The sequence below is a fragment of the Bison bison genome, unplaced genomic scaffold (assembly GCF_000754665.1).
Source record: "Bison bison bison isolate TAMUID 2011002044 unplaced genomic scaffold, Bison_UMD1.0 scf7180017864032, whole genome shotgun sequence".
Taxonomy (NCBI): Eukaryota; Metazoa; Chordata; class Mammalia; order Artiodactyla; family Bovidae; genus Bison; species Bison bison.
In genome coordinates this window covers 5428527-5452819 of record NW_011494604.1, presented here as the reverse complement: position 1 = coordinate 5452819, position 24293 = coordinate 5428527, and the positions used below count along the sequence as shown (strand labels likewise).

Sequence of the window (24293 nt, the reverse complement as noted above, 5' to 3'; positions counted from 1 at the left end):
CTAGCTTTGCTGAGCTTCGGCTGGGCGGGCGGTAGCTACAGGTGAGTTCTTAAAGGGGCCGCCAGAGCTTGAGTAATACTTGAAGCTGTTGACTTGGAGGGAGTTGCAGGCAAGGGAGAATGAATGAGAAAACGAACGAACCAATTTTCTATTCCCTTCCTTAAATGCATTCATACTTGGAATTAATCACTTAGATTTAAAAAATTCTCTGGTAAAACCTTCAATCTCTTATCAGATTAACTAATCTCCATGTTTTACCTACCCTTCTTTAATTCAGTTCCTCCGAAACTTTTACTGAGGGGCTAATACTAACTTTTAAAAAATTAGCACAGAGTGTAAGAACGCAAAGACGGCACCCCTCCCCCTCGCAAATGCCTCCCTTTTCCCCCTCCCAGGCTCCGCCCTTTCCCGCCCCCTATCGTGGGTGGCGCAGTCGACACCTCCCAGAGAATGCTTTTCCAGGTTGGGGATCCACCCCTGGGGTGGATCTCTCTCCGGCAGAGTTGGAAACGACACGCGTTTAGTGAGGTTAAAGGGTGTCTCGGAATGTGTGTCCTGAATCTGGTGTAGGTGAGGTCACATTTCTCTTCCATCACTGTCACTCTTCCTCGCCTGGTGCTCTACTCGCTCAGAGCCGCGGGACACACCGGTGGGCTAGGACGAGGTAAAGGCGGGCTCTTCCAGGGCGCCCTGACCCACCTGTAGAGTCTGTGCGTGAACTCCTTTGTTCTCAGAACCACTTCGGTGGCCGCGCCTTTATGCAAGGAGCTTCACTTGGATGTTCCTCAGGTCCCCTTCTGCCGTCCCCAGCCCCCTCCTGGCCCTCCTCCCTCTTCGAACCCAAAGGTAGCAGCGCTGAGAGCCCGGGGCTCGGCGCGAGCCGCCTCCTCACTTCCCATTGGCTGAGAGCGCTGGGAAAGCGGTCACGTGGGGGCGCGGCAATCCAGATCAAGGGCCGCCATCTTGGCGGAAAGTTTGGGGGGAGAGCGGTTGGGGGCGCGGAAGGAGGCGAGGTTCCGGGGGTGTGGCGGCTAAGAGCTGAGCGGGCGAGCGGGCTAGCGGGCACCGGCGAGTGAGGAGGCGCCGGCGGCTGAGGCGGAGGAAGAGGCAACGGGGGTGCAGCCGCCGAGGGGAGCTCCTCCCCCGTTCCCTCACCCCCGTCTGCACAGCTCCGCGAGCCCCGGGTGGGGCGGGGGGACGTGGAGCGGGGCAGGGCGGGGGAGAAGGTCCGGGGCGCACCCCAGCTCCGAGCGCACGCCACTCGCAGGAACTTTGTGGCGGCGCCGCAGGTGTGGGGGCCCGCGGAGGTGTGCATGTGGGGCACGAGGGCGTCGGAGAGTGGTCGCTGTCCTGTCCGGCCCTCGCTGGAGTAGCTCGGAGGAAGCCAACAAGGAATCAGGCAAGCGAGAGGAGGGGGCCCGAGCAGGGCGGGGTGATCATTCCAGTTGGTTCCTTCTCCGACTGCTTTACAGTCTCTGCTGGTTTAGGGGCCAAGGGTCGGAGCGCCTCTTCACCCCCCAGTAGCAGGTGGGGGGTATGCCTTCTAATACCGGGGGAGGGGTGGCCCCACGTCTAGCATTAAGCGCCCTTTGGAAAAGGGGCAGCTTTCGAGGAGAGTTTGGCAGCTTGCTACTGTCTGCTCTTAATTTGCAGGGGAACCCAACGTTAGGTAAAAGCTTTCTACATTGACACTGCTGGGTTTTGAGGCTCTTTCTCCTTTCACTTGGGAAAACTTTGCCTGGTGGACTTTTCAAATAGGGCTAGGAGTTTTTCGATTTGAGAATTAGGGGTAAATGCTAGGTTAACCTCGATTCTGTTCTTTTCTGAATTCAGTTCTGTTTCCTGTTTTGTGTTCTAAGGTGTGTGTGCTCTCTTCCTGATTCTGGAGAAAAATGCCGGTCCGGAAGCAAGGTGAGAGTTTACTTCGGAACTCTTGTGGGTATCCCTAGCTTTTTTTCTGTTTTGTGCTTGCTGTGTTTTACAGATGTTTGTGTAACTGATGAAACAGCACAGCCTTAGCCTTACTACTTATGGAATCTAAGCCTCAATCATTCAGAAGATGGAAACACCTAAATGTTGGTCAAACTTTTTTCCCTTGCTATCTCTCTAGTGACTGGAGAGGCAATTAACTTTTTTCCCTCTGAAATGTCTTTTTAAAAAGTTTGTATTGGCGTTTTAATATTTCATTTTATTATTCTTAGTAAACCCTTTCGTGAACGAATGTAGAATATTGGCTAAGAACTACTAGTTTTGAAAGAATATTTGAATTATAATGACGGATTGTAGTAATCGGCGTTTGTATATTAGATCAACTGAAACCGTGTTATTAACGCTGATTAAATGATCACTAGAACACATTGGTTACAAAGTAGTCACCTTGTTTTATTGTGACATAATGAACAGTTTTTGGATCATTTCTAAGGACTATGTGTACAGGAACATAGTAGCATGGATTGACTTGGAGGTTTGGAGAATCGTTTAGGTATCTTTGTAGTCATTTGCTGCATAGCTAGTTTGTAATACTTCCTTGTAAATATATAATTTTAATCAAACTTTTTGTTTCTTTTCAGATACCCAGAGAGCATTGCACCTTTTGGAAGATTATCGTTCGAAACTAAGCCAAACAGAAGACAGACAGCTCAGAAGTTCCATAGAACGGGTTATTAACATATTCCAGAGCAACCTCTTTCAGGCTTTAATAGGTGGGAATTAAAACTTTATTTGTGACCATTATGTGTCAGCTGGGCTTAAGGCTTCTCTGAATTCACTTATTTTGAACTTAAGAGAGGGATATACTTGGTTCTTTGTGAGGCATGCAGTTACTTGAACATCCAGTGAATTGTGTATTTTGATACTTAGACCAATATCTTTTCCAAAAATATCTAATAACCAAAAAAACTTTCAGTATGATTATTTCAGTGGTCTTTGATAACAAAGTGTAATATCCTAGCATTAAAAAATGAAGAGGTTGCAAAAAGTAATGACTGAATAACTGTTAGCTTGTTTCTTTGTTGGTTTTGTTATTTCTCTGGAATCTCTGAAAATGTTTGAAGAGTTCTGTGTTTAAGAACATTCATTCTCTTAATATAGACCTCTGTTTAAACTTGGCATTTGTAGAGTTATAGACTTGAAGAATGATCTTACAGGTAATCTTGGTCTAATCTTGTTTTACAGACAAGAATATTGAAACAGAATTTTATTCTTAACTGTAACTTAAATTTGATGTGGTTCATTGTTTTAAAGGAGAACTGAACAAGGGTGCTGAGTTCTACTCCTGACAGTGCTATTGATTGAATGAGATGGTATAAATCATATAATCTTTTCTAGGTCACTGCATTAGCTGTAGCATGTGGATGCAGTGGTACAGTGGCTTTTAACCTTTTTCCTAAAAAGTAGCTAGATTCTTTTTTAGCAAAATCTTATATTATGTACACAATTCCTGGTATATAAAACAAGATGATCTGTTCTGGCCCTCTTCTCTAGGTACCTTGAAAAGTTTACAAACCACTGAACTAGAAAAATTGTCCCTTTCAATTCTAAGAATAAAATGCATTTTTATTCATCATTGACTATATAACATTAAAATAAGACATTTCATTGGATTATATTTTTTTCCTCAGTAGTTACAGCCTTATATCTGTGTATCAATGGAGTAACTTTTGATGTGATTTGAGGTTAATGTATCCTATTCTATAGTACTTTGAAGTTAATGTAGTCTATCAAATAGCTTATTGGTAAATTGATACTCTACTAAATTAGTTTTAGAATTAAAGAAAACGTTAAAGAAGATCACTCAGTACACTTAAATATAATTTAGCATTATTATAAACTTTTGAAAACATACACGGCAACAGAGAGAACAGTGTAATGAACTATTATGTCTGTCACTCATGTTTAAAAATGACCAGTATTTTGCTTATTTTGTTTAAACAGATGGACATTTATTAAATTTGAATTTCTAAGTTCTGAGGTTTAAGGTCCAAATGGATCAAATTGGATTCCTCTGAAAAAACAACAAGGGAAGGAAAAATCATTTTTAGTTATTTTCTAAATCACCATTAAACCTAGGAATGTTTTATTTAGTAGGCTCACCGTTTAGGAAAAAGTAGTATGACTTGTATGTCTTATTTTACATGTAATTCATGGATAGATGAAGTCCTCTGTGTGGAGTCCATGACTTAAGGAAATGATTAGTGAAGTAGTCAACCAGAAACAACACTTAGATTGAGATGGGAAGTAGATTTGCAATGTTGATGGGGATTTTTTTTTTTTTTTGGTATATTCTGCCTCCCCTATTTTGAATGTTTATTCTTATGCATAATTGAATTCTGATAGAGTTAGTTTTCTAATTGTAACTTATACTTGTCAATCTTCTTTGTCCTGTGTAATTTTATTGGTTGTGAGTTTAAGCTTTGCTGTTTAGGTTTACTTATATTTTAAGGTCGTATAGAATGTAGTATCAGATTTTGGTGTAAGGAAAGTAATACATTTTAGGAATTTTGAAACAAGTAAATTTAGTAGAGGGTTTTTTGTGTTTCTATACTGTAATTGAATTCATTGTTGACACTACTAAATTAATAAATGCAATTTTTGGTACATGCTTAAGTTGGATTAATTAATTTTTGAAAATTTTTAGGTCAGTAAGATTTTCTTTGCTTTGTACCTGTACCATTGTTTTTGAAACAGTGTGATAGTTTTTTAAACCTGTAAATTACCCTAAGTTAAAAACTAGAGTCCATTGTGTTCATAGTATGTATGGAAAAATTCTGTTAACTGTTTTTTCCTTTAGTAGGTAGTACTTCATCTTCTGAGGTGATACTTGTGAATCATTGAATTAAAGGAGACCTAGAGTCTTGACCACTAATTGTTGAAAATCATATGGTGCTTAAGGGTTTTGACTTTAAGAGTTTGGAAGTCATTGCCTTAGCTATAGTGAATTACTTAGTTACTACTTGGACTTGCAGTCTACAACAGTTATTTATTGAGTGATTCTTGAATTGGTAGTTTGTATCCACTGTTTTCATGCATTTAAAACAACTTTGTGCAAGGACCTAAGTTGCTATGGGAATCCCCCCACCCCATAGTTGATATATTATTAAGGTTAGGCTTCCGGCACCTTGAGGGCTTCCTTGGTGGCTCAACAGTAAAGAATCCACCTGCAGTGCAGGAGACACGGGTTCAATCCCTGGGTCGGGAAGATACCCTGGTGAAGGAGATGGCAACCCACTCCAGTATTCTTGCCTGAGAAATCCCATGAAGAGAGGACCCTGGCAGACTAGTCCATGGGGTTGCAAGAGCTGGACACAACTTAGCAACTAAACCACCACCACTTTGTTGTTATTCAGAGGAATAGGCATACACATACTGTGTTATATCTGTTCTAAGATACCAATTTTTAAAAACTTCAACATCTCTGAACTTGGGATGAATTCTATAGTGGATATATATTGGCATTGGTTTTGCATTCTTACTGGCATGTGAAATAATGGTGCCTTTTATAGTTGATAGTGTCAGTATCAGTATCCTCAATTCAGTGAAATATGGTAATCATTGTTCTTGCTCTGAGGCTTGGTAGTAGTATCCTTGATACTACTTGAAAGTAGAAAAGATTTTATTAACTTCAGAGTTTCAGCTAAGTTGTTTCTTTAGAGGTGAGTGTTTAAATTATAGCTTTAAAAAAGTCTGTGAACTGTGCATTTAAAAAAAATTTATTCCCCAAACATCTGGTGGTTATTTTTGTATAAATGGGAAATAAAGTCCACCTAATTTTAATCCCTAATTTAGGTGAGAGCAAGTTGAAAACTTAATGTATTTGATTTTGTAGTCTCATTTTCTGTACTTCTAGTTGAAAATTTTGTGAGTAAAATAGATTGGATATGGTTTGATGATAGTCAGCTGTTCAGGTCCATAGTGGTTTGTGGTCATCTCTCACTCTCAGGTTTGTCTGGGATCAGAGAGGATCTCGGTAGTCCTCAAAGATTTTGTAGCAGTCTAGACCTCTGGGTTTACTTACGGGACCAGAGTACCCATCTACCTTCCTTGTCCATAGGAGAAAATCCTAGGCTAAAGATCAGACTGGCTTTGGAGACTTTAGTAAGTTGAATCACATGATTTGTATATTTTGTCTGTGATAAATAGCAGTCTTATTTTAAAGCACTATTTTATTTTAATTCTGCACATATTTCAAAGTGAAGATGGATTATGCAATGAAACTGTCCATTTCTGAGATTTTTAGCTTCAAATTTGTTTACTGCTACTTTATTAACTTTCCCTTGCCCTTGTAAACATAGTGAACTGCATTTAAATTTGGAAATACTGAGTTTCAGGTGTGACTCCTTTTTTAATTGTAAAAGAAAAACCTAAAATCTATCACCTTAACCATTTTTAAAAGTGTTGGTTAGCGTGTTAAGTATATTCATATTGCTGTAAAACAATTCAGAACTTTTTCATCTTGCAAAACTAAAACTTGATATGTGTTAAGCAACAGCTCCCCTTTTCTTCCTCTCTCCAGACCTTGGTAACCACCATTCTACTTTCTGTCTCTGATTTTGACTACTGTAAATACCTCACATAGGGAAATCATAAAGTATTTGTCTTTTTGTGACAGGTTTATTTTACTTAAATGTTCTCAAAGTTCATTCATGTTGTAGCATGTGATAGGATTTCCTTCCTTATTAAGGATGAATAATAGTGAGTGGTGGCGGGTGGCATTGTCCACCTCCCCAAATATGTGTGTGTGTTTGTATAAATGTGTGTGTGTCAGATTTTTGTTTATCCATTGATCCCTAGATAGATGTTTGCATTGTTCTACCTCTTGACTGTTGTGAACAGTGTGACTGTGTGAGTATGCAAGTATCTCTTTGAGAATCTACTTTCAGTTCTTTTGAGGGTACATGCGAAAGTGGCATTGTAGGATCGTATGATAGTTAAATTTTTAATTTTTCCAAGGAACCACCATAATGTTTTTCATAGAAATTGCATCTTTTTATAATCCCAGCAACAGCGCACAGGGTTCCAGTTTCTCCAGCTTTGCTAACACTTGATTTTCAGTTTTTTTGATAGTAGCCATCCTAATGGATGTGATAATATGATTACTTTTTAAGAATGTAAAAAGTAATAATGGCTAATATTTATTAAACACTCTCTATGTGCTGATAAAAATATCTCATTTAGTCATCATAATTCTGTGAGATGTGTATTCACCTATGAGGTGATTATACCATTTTATAGATTAGAAGAAAAAGAGGAGATGGGTGATTATGTAGCTTGCCCAAGAATTCTCAGATAGTCAGTTGTGGAGCCAGAAACTGGACTTGGCTAATCTGATCCAGAGTCTCTCTTCACCTTCAACCATTAGGGTGGTCTTTATCATAAGTTTAATACTATTATGGGATAAAGAACACTGACAACAGGTATGTTTAACATGGATGTTGCTCTGTAGGGTCAATGTTTTTTAAAAGTTTTTACTTTAAAGGAGAATGTTTATAATGATGGAATACATATTTTGAAAAGTGTATTCAGTAATCAAAGTTTACACACTTCCAGCCATAATGGTAAAATGTCAGAGTTCCTTAGATTTTTGCTTATTATTGGCCTCAGTGATATATGTTAGTATATCGTTGTACACCTGTGTGTGTGTGTGTGTGTATGTGTGTGCAGGTTTGAGGAAGGAAAACAGTTATAACAAAATATGGATCAGACTATTGGCTACAACTTTATGGAATTGGAGGAAAATTTTATTAACTTTCTGGTTGGTGGTTTTGATTGAATTGGGTTGTTACTTATTTGTTACTCTTGCTTTGAGGCAATACTTTGAAAAAGCAGAAGCTGGTTGAATTTTCTTTAGAACCTTGCAATCACAGAGCTGTAAAAGCATCTTTAAATATTTCTTCTAGCCCTCGTTATTTTATCTATGTAGGGACAGTAAATTTTTTCATAATAAAAATTTCATTTTCCAATAATTTTCCCAATATACTATCCAGGTATTGCATTTAGTTGTCAAGTCTCTTTATTGTTGCTGTCAGTCTCTGTGTCATGTCCGACTCTTTGTGGCCCCGTGGACTGCAGCATGCCAGGCTTCCCTGTCCTTCCTGTCCCCTGTTCTTCACCATCTCCCAGAGCTTGCTGAAATTCACTGTCCATTCAGTCAATGATGCCACCCAACCATCTTGTCCTCTGTCGTCCCCTTCTCCTGCCTTCAGCCTTTCCCAGCATCATGGTCTTTTCTGATGATCCAGCTCTTCTCATCAGTTGGCTAGAGTACTGGAGCTTCAGCTTCAGCATCAGTCCTTCTAATGAATATTCAGGGTTGAGTTCCTTTAAGATTGACTGGTTTGGTCTCCCTGAAGTCCAAGGGACTCTCAAGAGTCTTCTCCAACACCACAGTTCAGAAGTATCAATTCTTCAATGCTCAGCCTTCTTTATGGTCCAACTCTCAAATTCATACATGAGTACTGGAAAAACCATAGCTTTGACTAGATGGACCTTTGTTGGCAAAGTAATGTCTCTGCTTTTTAATATGCTGTCTAGGCTAGTCATAGCTTTTCTTCTGAGGAGCAAGCGTCTTTTAATTTAATGGCTGCAGTCACCATCTGCAGTGATTTTGGAGCCCCCCGCCAAAATAGTCTCTCACTGTTTCCATTGTTTCCCATCTGTTTGCCATGAAGTGATGGGACCAGATGCCATGATCTTAGTTTTTTGAATGTTTGAGTTTTAAACCAGCTTTTTCAGTCTCCTCTTTCACCTCATCCAGAGGTCCTTTAGTTCTTCTTTGCTTTCTGCCATAAGGGTGGTATCATCTGCATATCTGTGGTTATTGATATTTCTCCCAACAGTCTTGATTCTAGCTTGTGCTTCATTCAGCCCGGCATTTCGCGTGATGTACTCTGCATATAAATTAAACAAGCAGGGTGACAATATATAGCCTTGACATACTCCTTTCCCAATTTTGGGGTTTCCCTGGTGGCTCAGATGCTAAAGCGTCTGCCTGCAATGCAGGAGACCTGGGTTTGATTCCTGGGTCAGGAAGATCCCCTGAAGAAGGAAATGGCAACCCACTCTAGTACTCTTGCCTGGAAAATCCCATGGCCGGAGGAGCCTGGTAGGCTACAGTTCATTTGGTCGCAAAGAGTCGGACATGACTGAGCGACTTCACTTTCACTTTCCCAATTTTGAATCAGTCAGTTGTCCATGTTCAGTTCTGTTGCTTCTTGACCTGCATACAGGTTTCTCAGGAGACAGGTAAGGTGGTGTGGTATTCCCATCTTTTGAAGAATTTTCCACAGTCTGTGTGATCCACACAGTCAAATGCTTTAGTGTAATCAATGAAGCAGAAGTCGATGATTTTCTGGAATTCTCTTGCATTTTCTAAGATCCAGCAGATATTGGCAATTTGATCTCTGGTCCTCTTTAGTCTTCTTTAATCTGTGCACATTTCCACAGCCTTTGTCTTTTATGACATTAACATATTTGAAGAATATAGTTCCCCCTGCTCTTATTTTTTTATATAAAGTTTCCTGTTGTAAGTTTGCTTATATTTGCTTGTGATTAAACTCAGGTTATGTATTCTCTGTGTTTCTGTACATCCAGATAGGTACATGTCTTCTGCCCTTCATTTAATGTTAATTTTAATCACCCAGTTAAGGTATTGTCTGATTGCTCCTAGTCTGTAGTTACTTTTTTCCCCTTTGCAGTTTATAAGCAGTATATGGGGGAGACACTTTAACACCTTGTAGTCTCCCTGCTCTTTAGAGACATTTCCATCTGGGCTTAGCATCCACTGATGATGCTTGCCTGAATCAGTTTTTACTGTGTTGAAAATGACAGTTGAAAGATTGTAGTAGAGTTTTTTTTTTTTTTTTAATACAGCAGCACTTTTTTATAGTTTCCAGTTAACACTTGGCATTTTACTATAATTAAGAGCACTCCTCTTCCATTTACCTACCTACCTACTAGCTATCATATTTCTTTCAGTGGTTGATCATTTATTATCATCCTTAATGATTTTGGTGTTTAGATTGTCTCAGATTTACCTAGTATAAGGCTTCTCTAGCTTGGCCGTAATGTCTTTATGGCATTCCCTCTTTTTTTTTTAAGCACTTTTGTAGTTTTTGACATAACAAGATGTTCTATGTTCATCTTGTGCATAACCTGCCCCACCCTTAGAATCAACCATTTCTTTGAGAAGTTCTGGTTCCTTTTGATACATACCTTGTTTTAAGGAATATACTATAACTGTTCAGTTCAGTCACTCAGTCGTGTCCGACTCTTTGCGACCCCATGAATCGCAGCACTCCAGGCCTCCCTGTCCATCACCAGCTCCTGGAGTTCACTCAGACTCACGTCCATCGAGCCAGTGATGCCATCCAGCCATCTCATCCTCTGTCGTCCCCTTCTCCTCCTGCCCCCAATCCCTCCCAGCATCAGAGTCTTTTCCAATGAGTCAACTCTTAGCATGAGGTGGCCAAAGTACTGGAGTTTCAGCTTTAGCATCATTCCTTCCAAAGAAATCCCAGGGCTGATCTCTTTCAGAATGGACTGGTTGGATCTCCTTGCAGTCCAAGGGACTCTCAAGAGTCTTCTCCAACACCACAGTTCAAAGGCATCAATTCTTTGGCGCTCAGCCTACTTCACAGTCCAACTCTCACATCCATACATGACCACTGGAAAAACCATAGCCTTGACTAGATGAACCTTTGTTGGCAAAGTAGTGTCTGCTTTTGAATATGCTATCTAGGTTGGTCATAACTTTCCTTCCAAGGAGTAAGCGTCTTTTAATTTCATGGCTGCAGTCACCATCTGCAGTGATTTTGGAGCCCAGAAAAATAAAGTCTGACACTGTTTCCACTGTTTCCCCATCTATTTCCCATGAAGTGATAGGACCAGATGCCATGATCTTCGTTTTCTGAATGTTGAGCTTTAAGCCCACTTTTTCACTCTCCACTTTCAATTTCATCAAGAGGCTTTTTAGTTCCTCTTCACTTTCTGCCATAAGGGTGGTGTCATCTGCATATCTGAGGTTATTGATATTTCTCCCAGCAATCTTAGTCATATCATATTTAAAGTGTTGGAATAATTTATTTTGGATACTGGCTTGACCTTTTTTCTCTTTCTAGTGTGTGAAACAACAAATTATAATACATAGTTTAAAAGTTTATGTACTTCCCTCTTTGGGAATCAAAATGATTTTTTAAATGTATGGTAGTTTAGTCAAAAGCAGAGTAAACTGTGCCTGAGTAGGTTTGAATGTTGTATATTTTAGTTTACAAAAACATTGTACTTGCTTTTAATCAATTAACTGGTAAAATTTTTCTCTCTGAAATGATTGGATTGTGTTTCATTGTACATTAGCTGTCTAGTTGTTTTTTGTCTAACCCTCCAGAGTGCAATTTATAAACATTTATGGTCAGATACGTGTACTTTATATAAAATATTATAAGCAAGAGAATTCTTACAACAGAGATAACCTACTTCTTCCATAGGGTAAAGATCCTTCTAGAATCTTATTCTTGTGTATATATACACTCTTTCATTTTGCAAAACAAAGTCCTGTATACAAATTTTGTGTGTAGAACATGGTGCTCAGTTGCATCTAACTTTTTGTGACCCTATGGACTGTAGCCTACAAGGCTCCTCTGTCCATGGAAATTCCAGTATTCTTTCTTGTCACCTGTGGTTTTGGTGGAATTGTCCAGGCAAGAATACTGGAGTGGGTTGCCATTTCCTCCTCCAGGGATCTTCTCAACGCAGGAATTGAACCCCGGTCTGCTGCATTGAGGAGAAAGCAATGGCAACCCACTCCAGTACTCTTGCCTGGAAAATCCCATGGACGGGAGGCTGGTAGGCTGCAGTCCATGGGGTCGCTAAGAGTCGGACCCACTTTCACTTTTCACTTTCACGCATTGGAGAAGGAAATGGCAACCCACTCCAGTGTTCTTGCCTGGAGAATCCCAGGGATGGCAGAGCCTGGTGGGCTGCCGTCTATGGGGTCGCACAGATTCGGACACGACTGAAGTGACTTAGCAGCAGCAGCAGCAGCTCCTGCATTGACATGCGGATTCTTTACCACTTGAGCCACCTGGGAAGCTCCAAATAAAACATGGTATAATTGATTCTACAATTCAATGGGAATTGATACTTAAAATTGTTACATAAAATGAAAAATATCATCAGATTAAAATTATCCTTAAAAATTCTTCAGGAATTGTGTCTCATTAACTACAATTCCACTGTTTTCTCTCTAGTGGAGAGAAATAATTTCTTCAGTTGGGCAGCAGATGAAGTAGTTGACTTGTGTTTAAATACCTTTAGTATTAAAAGCACATAATTCTAGAATCACATTCAGCACAGTGAAATATAGAGAGATGCTATGATAATGGAGACTACCTGAGGGAACAGTCTCCTCTCTTTTCAGTTTTTATTTGCTGGCATTTGCTTACTGGACTAATAGGAAGAATTTCCCTATTTTTGGTGGAAAGAGGTACTGTGGTTGAATTTGCTTAAGTGTATACAGTGTGACTTCTCTGTGCTGTACATTTTAATTATCCCACAAAGTTTATCATTATGTGCCTTTCCATATCAATGGGTTGTGCTGTTTAAAGACTGTTGCAATGTATAGATTTTTCTGTAGTTATACTAATAATTTCCCAGGAGCATTTAGATATATAATTTTTCTGACTTATAGACAACATTGCTTTTGTATATGTTCTTCGTTCTATATCCTTGATTATATTCTTTGGATAAGTTCCTAGAAATGAACTGCTTGGTAAAGGGGATGCACAATTTAAAAAGGCTTTTGATGTGATTTTTGTTTGTTTAATTACTGTCAAAAATGTTATATTAATTTAATTTTTTAGATATGTGGAAGAATGACAAATTTACTATCCCTTAAGCACATCAAAGTATTATCTTTTTAGTATTTTCTATTCTGATCTGTAGAAGACACCTGTAGTCATTTTGATGTTTTATTTTGTATTTTTTTGAATAAATAACCAACGACGTAAGAATTTTCTTATATCGTTGTTAATTTCTGTGATTTATTTGTTCATGTCATGTGCCCCCCACCACTCTTTTTTTCCATTTTTTTCCTTAGAGGTATAAAATGTCCATTCAAGATATCAATGCTACCTGCCTTTGCAAGTTGCATTTGTTTTTAATGCATTGTCATTTGTTTTTAAACTAATTTTTAAAAAATTACCCTTGGTATTATGCTTAGAAAGACTTTCTTATCCCTAAGATTATAAAAATATTTGCTGTATTCAAATTCTGTCATGGCTTCTTTTTTCAACGTTTAAAATTTTAATACATTTGTAAATTATTTTGAAATGAAGTATGAGATTGCTTGTTTTTTAATATAAATTTGTTATTTAATATGTTCCCTTAAACATTTAAAAAATTATTAGACTTCTTCAGGATTTTTAGATTTATAGAAAAATTGAGTGGAAAGCACAGTTTCCATATCCTTACCACTGCACACTCCCATTTCTCATATTATTGACATTTTTATTAGAGTGGTATATTTGTTACAGTTGATAAGCCAGTATTAAATAACTAAAGTCCATAGTTTACATTAAGATTTGCTCTTTGTGTCAATACATTGATAAACTTGACATACACATTTGTTGCTTTGACAAACGTATTCACTGTTACAGTATCATGCAGGATAGTTTCACTCCCCTAAAAATCTGTGTTCCACATATTTATCCCTCTGTCCTTCTCACCAAACCCCTGGCAACCACTGATCTTTCTGCTGTCTCTTGCTCTACCTGTTCTTCTCTTTCTCCCTCCTCCTAAATCCCTGGGAACCAGTTATCTTTTTATTGTCTATATAGTTATGCCTTTTCCAGAATGTTATATAGTTAAAATCTCAACTGTGTGGCCTTTTCATATTGATTTCTTTCACATAGCAGTATGTATTTTGCTTATCAAAGGTAAGGTTTCTCCATGTCTTTTCATGACTTGATAGCTCATATCTATTTTAAGTTTTTAAAGACTTTATTTTTTAGAGCAATTTTAGATTCGCAGCAAAATTGAGAAGGTACGTGCCCTCACACATGCATAGACTCTCTCATATTTGGCATCTCCCATGAGAGTGGTGCATTTGTCACAGTTGAGGAACCTGCATGAGCACATTATTATCACCCAAAGTCCATAGTTTGACCTTAGTATTCACTCTTGGGTTTGTATGTTTTGTAGGTTTGGACAAATGTGTGATGACCTGTGTCTACCATTGTAGATAGATACTTATATATATCCACGACACTATACAGAATAGTTTTACTGTCCTAAAAATCCTCTGTACTCTGCCTATTCACGTGTCTCATCTCCAACCCCTGGCAATCACTGATCTTTTTACTCTCTGTGTTGTTCAGTGTTTTCCAGAATGGCATATAATTGGAATCACACAGCATGTAGCCTTTTTACATTGGCTTCTTTCACTTAGTAGTATTCATTTAAGGTTCCTCCACATACATGGGTGTTTTTTGTTGTTTTTAATTTTTTAAGTGTTGAATGATATTCTCTTGTCTGGATGTACTGCAGTTTATTCATTCACCTATCAAAGGATGTTTGGGTTGCTTCCAGCTTTTGGCAGTCATGAATAAAGTTGCTATAAACATCTGTGTGCAGGTTTTTCTGTGGACATAAGTTTTCATCTCATTTGGGTAAATATTGAGGAACATGATTGCTGGATTATGTTGTAAGAGTGTGTTTAGTTTTATAAGAAACCACCAAACAGCTTTCCAAAGTGGCTGTATCGTTTTGTATCCCTACTGGTAGTGAATGAGAATTCCTGTTGTTTCATTTTTTGCCGGCAGTAGTTGTTGTCAGTGTTCTGTATTTTGACCTTTCTAATAGATGTACAGTGATACCTTGTTTTAATGTGCATATCCCTGATGATATATGGTAGAATATCTTTTCATATGCCTATTTGCCATCTGTGTGTCTTTGCCAAGGTATCTGTTAAGGTTTATTTTTTAAAAATACTTATTTATTTGGCTTCTTCAGGTGTTAGGTGTGGAGTGTGGGATCTTTGATCTTCACTGTGGCAGGAGCAATCTTTAGTTACGGCATGCGGGATCTTCAGTTGCCTGCAAATTCCTTAGTTGCGGCTTGTGATGTTTAGTTCCTTGACCAGGGATTGAACGTAGCCCCCTGCATTGACAACCCACTCCAGTATTCTTACCTGAAAAATTCCATGGACAGAGGAGCCTCGTTGGGTACAGTCCATAGGGTTGCAAAGAGTTGGACACAACTGAGCACGCATGCGTGCACCCCTGCATTGGGAGCTGGGGGTCTTAGCCAGTGGACCACCAGAGAAGTCGCACCTGTTAAGGTATTTTTCTTAATATTTTTTCCATTAGCTAGAATATTACTCATAGATTAGAGATGTCACCTATATTATATTGAAACATTGAAGGCAAAAGGAGTAGGGCAGCAGAGGATGAGATGGTAATATAGCATCATTGACTCAAAGAACATGAATTTGAGCAATCTCTGGGAGATGGTGGACGACAGAGGAGCCTAACATACTGCGGTCTATGGTTTCAAAAAGAGTCGGACACGACTTGGCAACTAAACAACAAATTGTAACTAAAAGCTAGAAAACTTTTCCTCAAGTTCCTTTGAGGGGATTTCTGAACTTCGTTACTTCCCTTACTCCTAGTGTTTGCAAACTTTAAATTTTAGCAAGAAAATAATAAATTTTTGCTTAGATTTGAAGACTTCTGAAATACATATATTTTCAGTTCCGTTCAGTTCATTTGCTCAGTCGTGTCCGACTCTTTGCGACCCCATGAATCACAGCACGCCATAGAAAAAGTTTTGTAACAGGTAGAAATGATTCGTCTCAGTTCTGTTGGACGAATTACTTGTATTTAAGTTTAATATTTGAGAATTTTTCTGTTGTATGTGGTATAGTTTTGTGATCTTATAATTTAGATCTTTGTTCAGGAACTGGGGAACTAGTTTGGTCCAAAACAGTGAAAGTACATGCAAACTACAAATGGAAAATGAGTAATAGATTGTGATAAGACTGATCTGTAGGATCAACAGAATCAGTATTTTCAACTGTGAGTCAACTAAGGCTAGTTTTCCTCCAATCCAAGTTTTAATATTTTTGTATTTTCTCTTCTTGCCTACTTTAGTGCATCATTATTTTCAAAGGAAATAATCTTTTTCAAGGGTGATAAAATGCATCAGACATTTTAATGATATGTCTGGTATATATCTGAGTGAGCTATGTGTATTTTCAGATGAGTATGGGATCACTCTTGTCTATTTAATGGCAGTCATTTTAACTACCATCACATTCTCCCATTTTCTTTACACTTTAATAGTAAATGATTTACTATGATATAAAATACAGTTATCAAATTTTTACAGAAATCTACCTTTTTAGGTGCTTTAAATAGGAAAGATTTAGGTGTATAAATTTTTCCTCAATTATCTCAGTCTCCCAAAGACATTATTCTTCATCTTTCAATTCTCTTGTTTTACTTCAAGAGTATATACACTCTGTTAATACTGATTGGCTGAATGTGTTAAGTGTTCAGAGTAAACTCATTAATTCTTTATTTTCATGAAGTTGATCTTTTAAGAATAACTTGGATTTTCAGACATTGGCATGTTGAATAGACTTAGGAAATAGAGATTGGGATTATACTAGAATTTACCTTGTTTGTTTTTGTCTTATATTTGTATAGTAACTTGTTTTACTTTAGACTACATACATTATGGTTTACTCCATGTTATACTCTCTAGTTTAGAAAACTCTAAAGGAAAAAGTAGGACATATTTTGAATCCTAGAATGTTACTTTGTAGAAATATTTACTTGTCATGATGATAATCTGATTTTTTTTCTGAATCTTTATGGTTACAGTCAGTGATGATAACTCTCTTCCGACATATACAATGTAGATTCACTGTGAAAAACAGAGACTGCATGGGAAATATAAAATATTAATACTTGGGACGCCTCTAAGAAAAGCTCAAGTTGTGTATGCAGTTTTTCCAGAGGGTGCCTTTTTTGTTTGGGTCACCTTTGAAAAAGCTTCACAGATACTACTGAAGGAATTGTAATTGAGAACTAGTTTCTGAAGAAGTATTATTACTTGCTCACTTCTGTTGTCTTGGGATACCCTGAAGATGAAGTATGGTGGACAAATGAAATAAAGTGAATAAACTGTGGAATGTTAGTCAAGATGAAATATGAGTCAAGAATTAAGATGTAATGTGTGTGTGTATATATATATTTTAAGGAAAGTGATAATAATTGTGCTGCTGCTGCTGCTAAGTCGCTTCAGTCGTGTCCAACTCTGTGCAACCCCATAGACGGCAGCCCACCAGGCTCCCCCATCCCTGGGATTCTCTAGGCAAGAACACTGGAGTGGGTTGCCATTTCCTTCTCCAATGATAATAATTGTGACAACCTATCATTTCAAAAATACCACCATACTATACATGTGTGTGTGTGTGTGTGTGTGTGTATATATATTATGGAGAAGGCAGTGGCACCCCACGAAAGTACCTTCTTGCCTGGAAAATACAATGGACGGAGGAGCCTGGTGGGCTGCAGTCCATGGGGTCGCTAAGAGTTGGACACGACTGAGCAACTTCACTTTCACTTTTCACTTTCATGCATTGGAGAAGGAAATGGCAACCCACTCCAGTGTTCTTGCCTGGAGAATCCCAGGGATGGGGGAGCCTGGTGGGCCCCCGTCTATGGAGTCCATAGAGTTGGACACGACTGAAGCAACTTAGCAGCAGCAGTAGCAGCAGCATACATACGTTAACAACTATGTCAGTACTTTTGCTTATGGTTTTAGTTAGCCACATATGGTAACTAATCTCTTTAAATTGGGTCTTACCTGAGAATATTAGTTCTCCTGACCCAAGTAAGAAGCAAAGAACTAAATAGCTGAAATAGATGTTATCAGTTGAGTTCAGTCGCTCAGTCGTGTCCAACTCCTTTCGACCCCATGAACTGCAGCACTACAGGCCTCCCTGTCCCATCACAAACTACCGGAGTTTACCCAAACTCATGTCCATCGAGTTGGTGATGCCATCCAACCATCTCATCCTCTGTCGTCCCCTTTTCCTCCTTCCCTCAATCCTTCCCAACATCAGGGTCTTTTCAAATCAGTCAGCTCTTCACATCAGGTGGCCAAAGTATTGGAGTTTCAGTTTCAACATCAGTCATTTCAGTGAACACCCAGGACTGATCTCCTTTAGAACGGACTGGTTGGATCTCCTTGCAGTCCAAGGGACTCTCAAGAGTCTTCTCCAACACCACAGTTCAAAAGCATCAATTCCTCTGTGCTCAGCTTTCTTTATAGTCTAACTCTCACATCCATACATGACTACTGGAAAAACCATAGCCTTGACTAGACGGATCTTTGTTGGCAAAGTAATGTCTCTGCTTTTTAATACGCTGTCTAGGTTGGTCATAACTTTGCTTCCAAGGAGTAAGCGTCGTTTAATTTCATGGCTGCAGTCACCATCTGCAGTGATTTTGGAGCCCCCCTAAAATAAAGTCAGCCACTGTTTGCACTGTTTCCTCATCTATTTGCCATGGAGTGATAGAACCGGATGCCATGATCTTAGTTTTCTGAATGTTGTGCTTTAAGCCAACTTTTTCACTCTCCTCTTTTACTTTCATCAAGAGGCTTTTCAGTTCCTCTTCACTTTCTGCCATAAGGGTGGTGTCATCTGCATATCTGAGGTTATTGATATTTCTCCCGACAATCTTGATTCCAGCTTGTGCTTCCTCCAGCTCTGCGTTTCTCATGATGTACTCTGCATATAAGTTAAATAAGCAGGGTGACAATATACAACCTTGACGTACTCTTTTTCCTATTTGGAACCAGTCTGTTGTTCCATGTCCAGTTCTAACTGTTGCTTCCTGACCTGCATACAGATTTCTCAAGAGGCAGGTCAGGTGGTCTGGTATGCCCATCTTTTTCAGAATTTTCCACAGTTTATTGTGATCCACACAGTCAAAAGCTTTGGCATACTCAATAAAGGAGAAATAGATGTTTTTCTGGAACTTTCTTGCTTTTTCTATGATCCATCGGATGTTGGCAATTTCATCTCTGGTTCCTCTGCCTTTTCTAAAACCAGCGTGAACATCTGGAAGTTCACTGTTCTCGTATTGCTGAAGCCCAGCTTGGAGAATTTTGAGCATTACTTTACTAGCGTGTTAGATGAGTGCAATTGTGCAGTAGTTTGAGCATTCTTTGGCATTGCCTTTCTTAGGGATTGGAGTGAAAACTGACCTTTTCCAGTCCTATGGCCACTGCTGAGTTTTCCAAATTTGCTGGCATATTGAGTGCAGCACTTTCACAGCATCATCTTTTAGGATTTGAAATAGCTCACCTGGAAGTCCATCACCTCCACTAGCTTTGTTCCTAGTGATACTTCCTAAGGCCCACATATTATATCCCATATACTTCATTTAAACTCCCCTAGAATCTCATTCAACTTATTTTTTATTGTGATAAAGTATCATATATATATATATATCACATAAAATTTATCATTTTTAAGTGTGCAGTTCAGTGACATTGAGTAATTTCACACTGTTCTGTTGCTATCGCCACTATCCATGTCTGGAATGTTTTCACTATCTCAAATTGAATTTCCTTTTTTAAAAATAAATTATTTATTTATTTTTGGCTGTCCTGGATCTTCATCGCTTTGCTGGGCTTTTTCTAGTTGCAGTGAGCAGGGGCTACTTTTGTGGTGCACGGGCTTCTCATTGCAGTGGCTTCTCCTGTTGCAGAGCATGGGCTTTAAGGAATGCAGGCCTCAGTAGTTGTAGCACACGAGCTCGTTAGTTGTGGATCTCAGGCCCTGGAGTGCTGACTCAGTAGTTGTGGTGCATAGGCTGAGTTGTCTTGCGGCATGTGGAATCTTGCATTGGTGTCCCCTGCATTGGCAAGTAAATTCTTAACCACTGGACCACCGGAGAAGTCGCAAATTGAATTTCTTTACCTATTAAACAGTAACTCCACATTCTCTTCTTATCCCAGTCTGGGAATACATTTTCTTTCTATCTCCATGTATTTGACTATTCTAGGTTCCTCATAGAAGTGGAATTATACAATATTTGTCCTTTTGTGTTTGACTTACCGTACTTAGCATCATGTCTCCTCAAGATTCGTTTATCTGTGGTAGATTTAATCAGAATTTTATTCCTTTTAAAGGGTGAATAATAATACATTGTTTTTATATACCACATTTCATTTATTAACCATTCATCTGTTGATCAACAGTTAGGTTGTCTTCACCTTTTGGTTATTGTTAATAATGCTGCTATGAACATGAATATATAAATATTTGTTTGAGTCCTTACTTTCAGTTCTTTTGGGTATACCCATAAGTGGAATTGCTGAATCAGATGATGATTCTGTGTTTTAATATTTTGAGAAACCACCATATACATTCCACTGTGTAAGTGGAAAACATACACTGTTTTCCATAGTGACTGCATTATTTATATTCCCACCAACAGTGACTGTTTTTAATAATAGCCATCCTGATGGATGTTTACTCAGCTTGGATTTTCTTAAGTGTGTTATAGCCAATAATCTGGATATTTGGTTCTCTAATGCATAGGAGCTCAGATTCAGCAAATTAGGACTGTTTGATAGCTTAATATAAGACCTAGAAATGAGGCATTTCGATTGGTAAAAGCAAGTTGCAAGTGAACTTTTGAAAAATTCATCTAGGAAACTCTTTATTCCTTGACCATTAAACGTTTACTCTGAGTTATATTATGGGCTTCCCAGGTGGCACCAGTGGTACAGAATCTGCCTGCCAGTGCAGGAGACATAAGAGACACAGGTTTGATGCCTGAATCGGGAAGATCCCCTGGAGTAGGAAATGGCAGCCCACTCCAGTATTCTTGCCTGGGAGAGTTCCATGGGCAGAGGAGCCTGCTGGGCTATATAGTCCATGGGGCCACAAAGTGACTGAGCATACACAGAACGCTGAATTATATAATTAGTCTAGATTTCTGTTGTCCTATACTGTAGCCACTAGCCACTTGTGGGTATTTCACTTTAGTTCAGTTGCTCAGTTGTGTCCAACTCTGTGACCCCATGAATTGCAGCATGCAAGGCCTCCCTGTCCATCACCAACTCCTGGAGTTTACCAAAACTCATGTCCATCAAGTCAGTGATGCCATCCAGCCATCTCATCCTCTGCCATCCCCTTCTCCTCCTGCCCCCAATCCTTCCCAGCATCAGGGTCTTCTCCAGTGAGTTAACTCTTCACATGAGGTGGCCAAAGTATTGGAGTTTCAGCTTCAGCATTAGTCCTTCCAGTGAACCCCCAGGACTGATCTCCTTTAGGATGGACTAGTTGGATCTCCTTGCAGTCCAAGGGACTCTCAAGAGTCTTCTCCAACACCACAGTTCAAAAGCATTAAAAGCATCAATTCTTCAGCGCTCAGCTTTCTTCGCAGTCCAACTCTCACATCCATACATGACCACTGGAAAAACCATAGCCTTGACTAGACGGACCTTTGTTGGCAAAGTAATGTCTCTGCTTGTTAATATGCTATCTAGGTTGGTCATAACTTTCCTTCCAAGGAGTAAGTGGGTATTTAATTAAACCTAAATAAATAAATTCAGTTCCTCAGTCACACTAATCACATTTTAAATGCCCAAGAGCCGTATGTAGCGAGTGGCTACCATATTGGGTAGTAAGCTATAGAATATTTATCATTGCAAAAAGTTATTTTGGACAGAACTGGTCTAAAATTTTAAAAGATTTTATTAAAGGGCAGTATATCAGTATTTCTGTTAATTATAGAATAAAAGGTCACATAGAAATTTAAAATTTGAAACTTCATTTACAGTATTGGAAAATACAAAAATTTTATGTAGTGACTTGGGTTGTTTATCTTGAGATTGGTAACTGACCAATTGCTCAATACTTATTTAGTGCTCTTAGGGGGCATAATACTATGCTAAGAGCTTTTTGTTTGTTTTGTTTTTGTGTAGGGGGTTGGAAATCTTTCTCTAGATAGGCAGGTAGATCTACAAGCATTTGTCTTCTACATATATAAAATATCTCTTATGTATATGGAAATATATGTTCTGCTACGTAAGTATATACATACTCTTGCACACGTGTATGTCTTATACAAAAAAGTTTTTCTCTAATATATTCTGGAAAATAGTCTGTATTTAACTTTCCCTAATTATTGTCACAATGTCTTGTATAGTGCACCCTCTCCAACCTTCCCCAAGCACACATACACACCAGTTAAGGCTTTGACATTACAGTTAGTTCCTGTGTCTTTTTTATTTCCTTTATACAGAAAAATCCTTACTTTTAAACAATTTATTTTCCCTTTCATGACATTGAAAGATACCAGGCCAGTGTCTTGTAGAATGTCTTCCTCTGAATCAGTTTTGTTCTTTGCTTTTCTGATATCATTTAACATGTTCCTCTGTCCCTTCTATTTTCTTTGAACTAGAAGTTGGTTCTAGAGACTTGATTTGGATTCAGGTTAAGCAATTTTTGTTTGATAAGAATCTTTTTTAGCTAACTCTCTGAATTTGAGGTTTGACTCTTCCATGATGCTTATGTGAACAGTTGACATAGTGATTCATGGTTTATAAAATGCTTTTACATACAGTTTTCCATAGTAATATTAACATCTTGTGAAATAGGTTGATATTATCCTCACTGTCAGACTTTAGTTTTTATTAACCTTTTACCTAGAAAGTTCTACAGTTCCATTGGTTATCAAAACTATAAAGGGAGTTACTTTGTTTCTGCTGTCTTCTGATGTTTTTTAAAGGAGATATTAATGTTTTCATCATGTTGAGAAACAAAAGTTATCCTTTCTAAATGTTATTTCTGGACTTCTCTGGTGGCTCAGTGGTAAAGAATCCACCTGCCAATGCAAGAGATGCAGGTTTGATCCCTGGGTCTGGAAGATCCACTGGAGAAGGAAATGGCAACTCACTCCAGTAATCCTGCATGGGAAATCCCTGGCAAGAGGAGCCTGGAAAGCTACAGTCCATGGGGTTGCAAAAGAGTCGGACACAGCTTAGCGAATTTACAGTTATTGTCTTTGGTTCTGTACAAGATAATACCCCATCTTTGCTGTTAAATAATAATTTCCCTCCTTTAAAAGATATCAACTCAAAATTATACCAGAAGATAAATAAAAAACTAGTAGTGGTGTACTTAAACTTATATAACTACCATTCAGAGTTTCTGAGCAGCATAACCAATGTTAATATACTAAATTCATGTAATTCCAGTTGATAACAGAGTAACTTAATCTTCCAAATTATTCTGTGCTTCTATAAGTACATTTGTCGTTTCTATTAGTGTTTTGCCATACTTTTAACTGATTGTTTCTAAAATAACAAAATATTTTAACTTACTGTTTTTAACTATTTGAATGTGAGGGTATCTAAAAATATTTCGCAATTCTTTGATTTTTGTATTAAATATTATTCTTTTTTTGTCTTAACTTTGGTTACTAGGGCAGTTTAAACCACTTGAGTCGTTTATGTTCCAAACCTGGATATTGGTGATACAAATTTATAAAATATCAGTAATGACTTATTTCTGCAGAATTCAAAATAATGATGTTAACTTCTATCTTTAGGAGCTGTGTATGTGCCAGTGTGCACTTTACATGCAGTACATGAATCCTTGTAACAATTCACAGTAATAAGAGGCAAGTAACTTGCCTATACAGGTGATAGTAGGGTGATGAAATAGGGATTTGAACTCAGCACTGACTATGAGGTATAAAAAGCCTGTGAGTTTTACACTGTGCCCTGCAGGTTCTGATATGACTGTGATGAAATAAAATACTCACTGTTTAAGTACATTATAAGATTGGATTTATTTTACTAATTGGAGTAAAAGTTTTGCTTTTGAGTTACATTGTTTTAGCAATGCATAGTTTAATTAGAAAATACAAATTACTTTTGAATTTTTCTTTTCCTTTCCTCACCTCTAGATATTCAAGAATTTTATGAAGTGACCTTACTGGATAATCCAAAATGTATAGATCATTCAAAGCAGTCTGAACCAATACAGCCTGTAAATACTTGGGAAATTTCCAGCCTTCCAAGCACTACTGTGACTTCAGAAACACTGCCAAGCAGCCTTAGCCCTAGTGTAGAGGTAAGATAAAAAAATTTTCCTTAAGCTGTTTTTAGTGATCAATTACTTAGGGCTCCTAAGTTTTTTCATTTCATTAAAATGGATATTTTGTGGGAGTATCATTTATAATGGTATGAAAAAGATGGGATTAAAA

At 38.3% G+C, this 24293-nt stretch overlaps 1 protein-coding gene across 6 annotated transcripts in view; it reads left to right on the top strand.

Moving 5' to 3' along the window:
- Positions 1 to 457: 457 nt before the first annotated feature.
- The window catches only part of DLG1 (discs, large homolog 1 (Drosophila)), a 275289-nt gene continuing 251453 nt past the window's right edge, over positions 458 to 24293 (top strand). For 4 of the 6 annotated variants that reach the window (XM_010834380.1, XM_010834379.1, XM_010834378.1 and 1 more), the window contains exons 1-4: positions 951 to 1399; positions 1860 to 1911; positions 2571 to 2702; positions 23994 to 24160. In XM_010834380.1, the coding sequence (XP_010832682.1) occupies positions 1893 to 1911; positions 2571 to 2702; positions 23994 to 24160 (318 nt within the window). In that variant the 5' untranslated portion in view covers positions 951 to 1399; positions 1860 to 1892. The other 2 variants (XM_010834376.1, XM_010834377.1) reach the window with 2 other exon arrangements.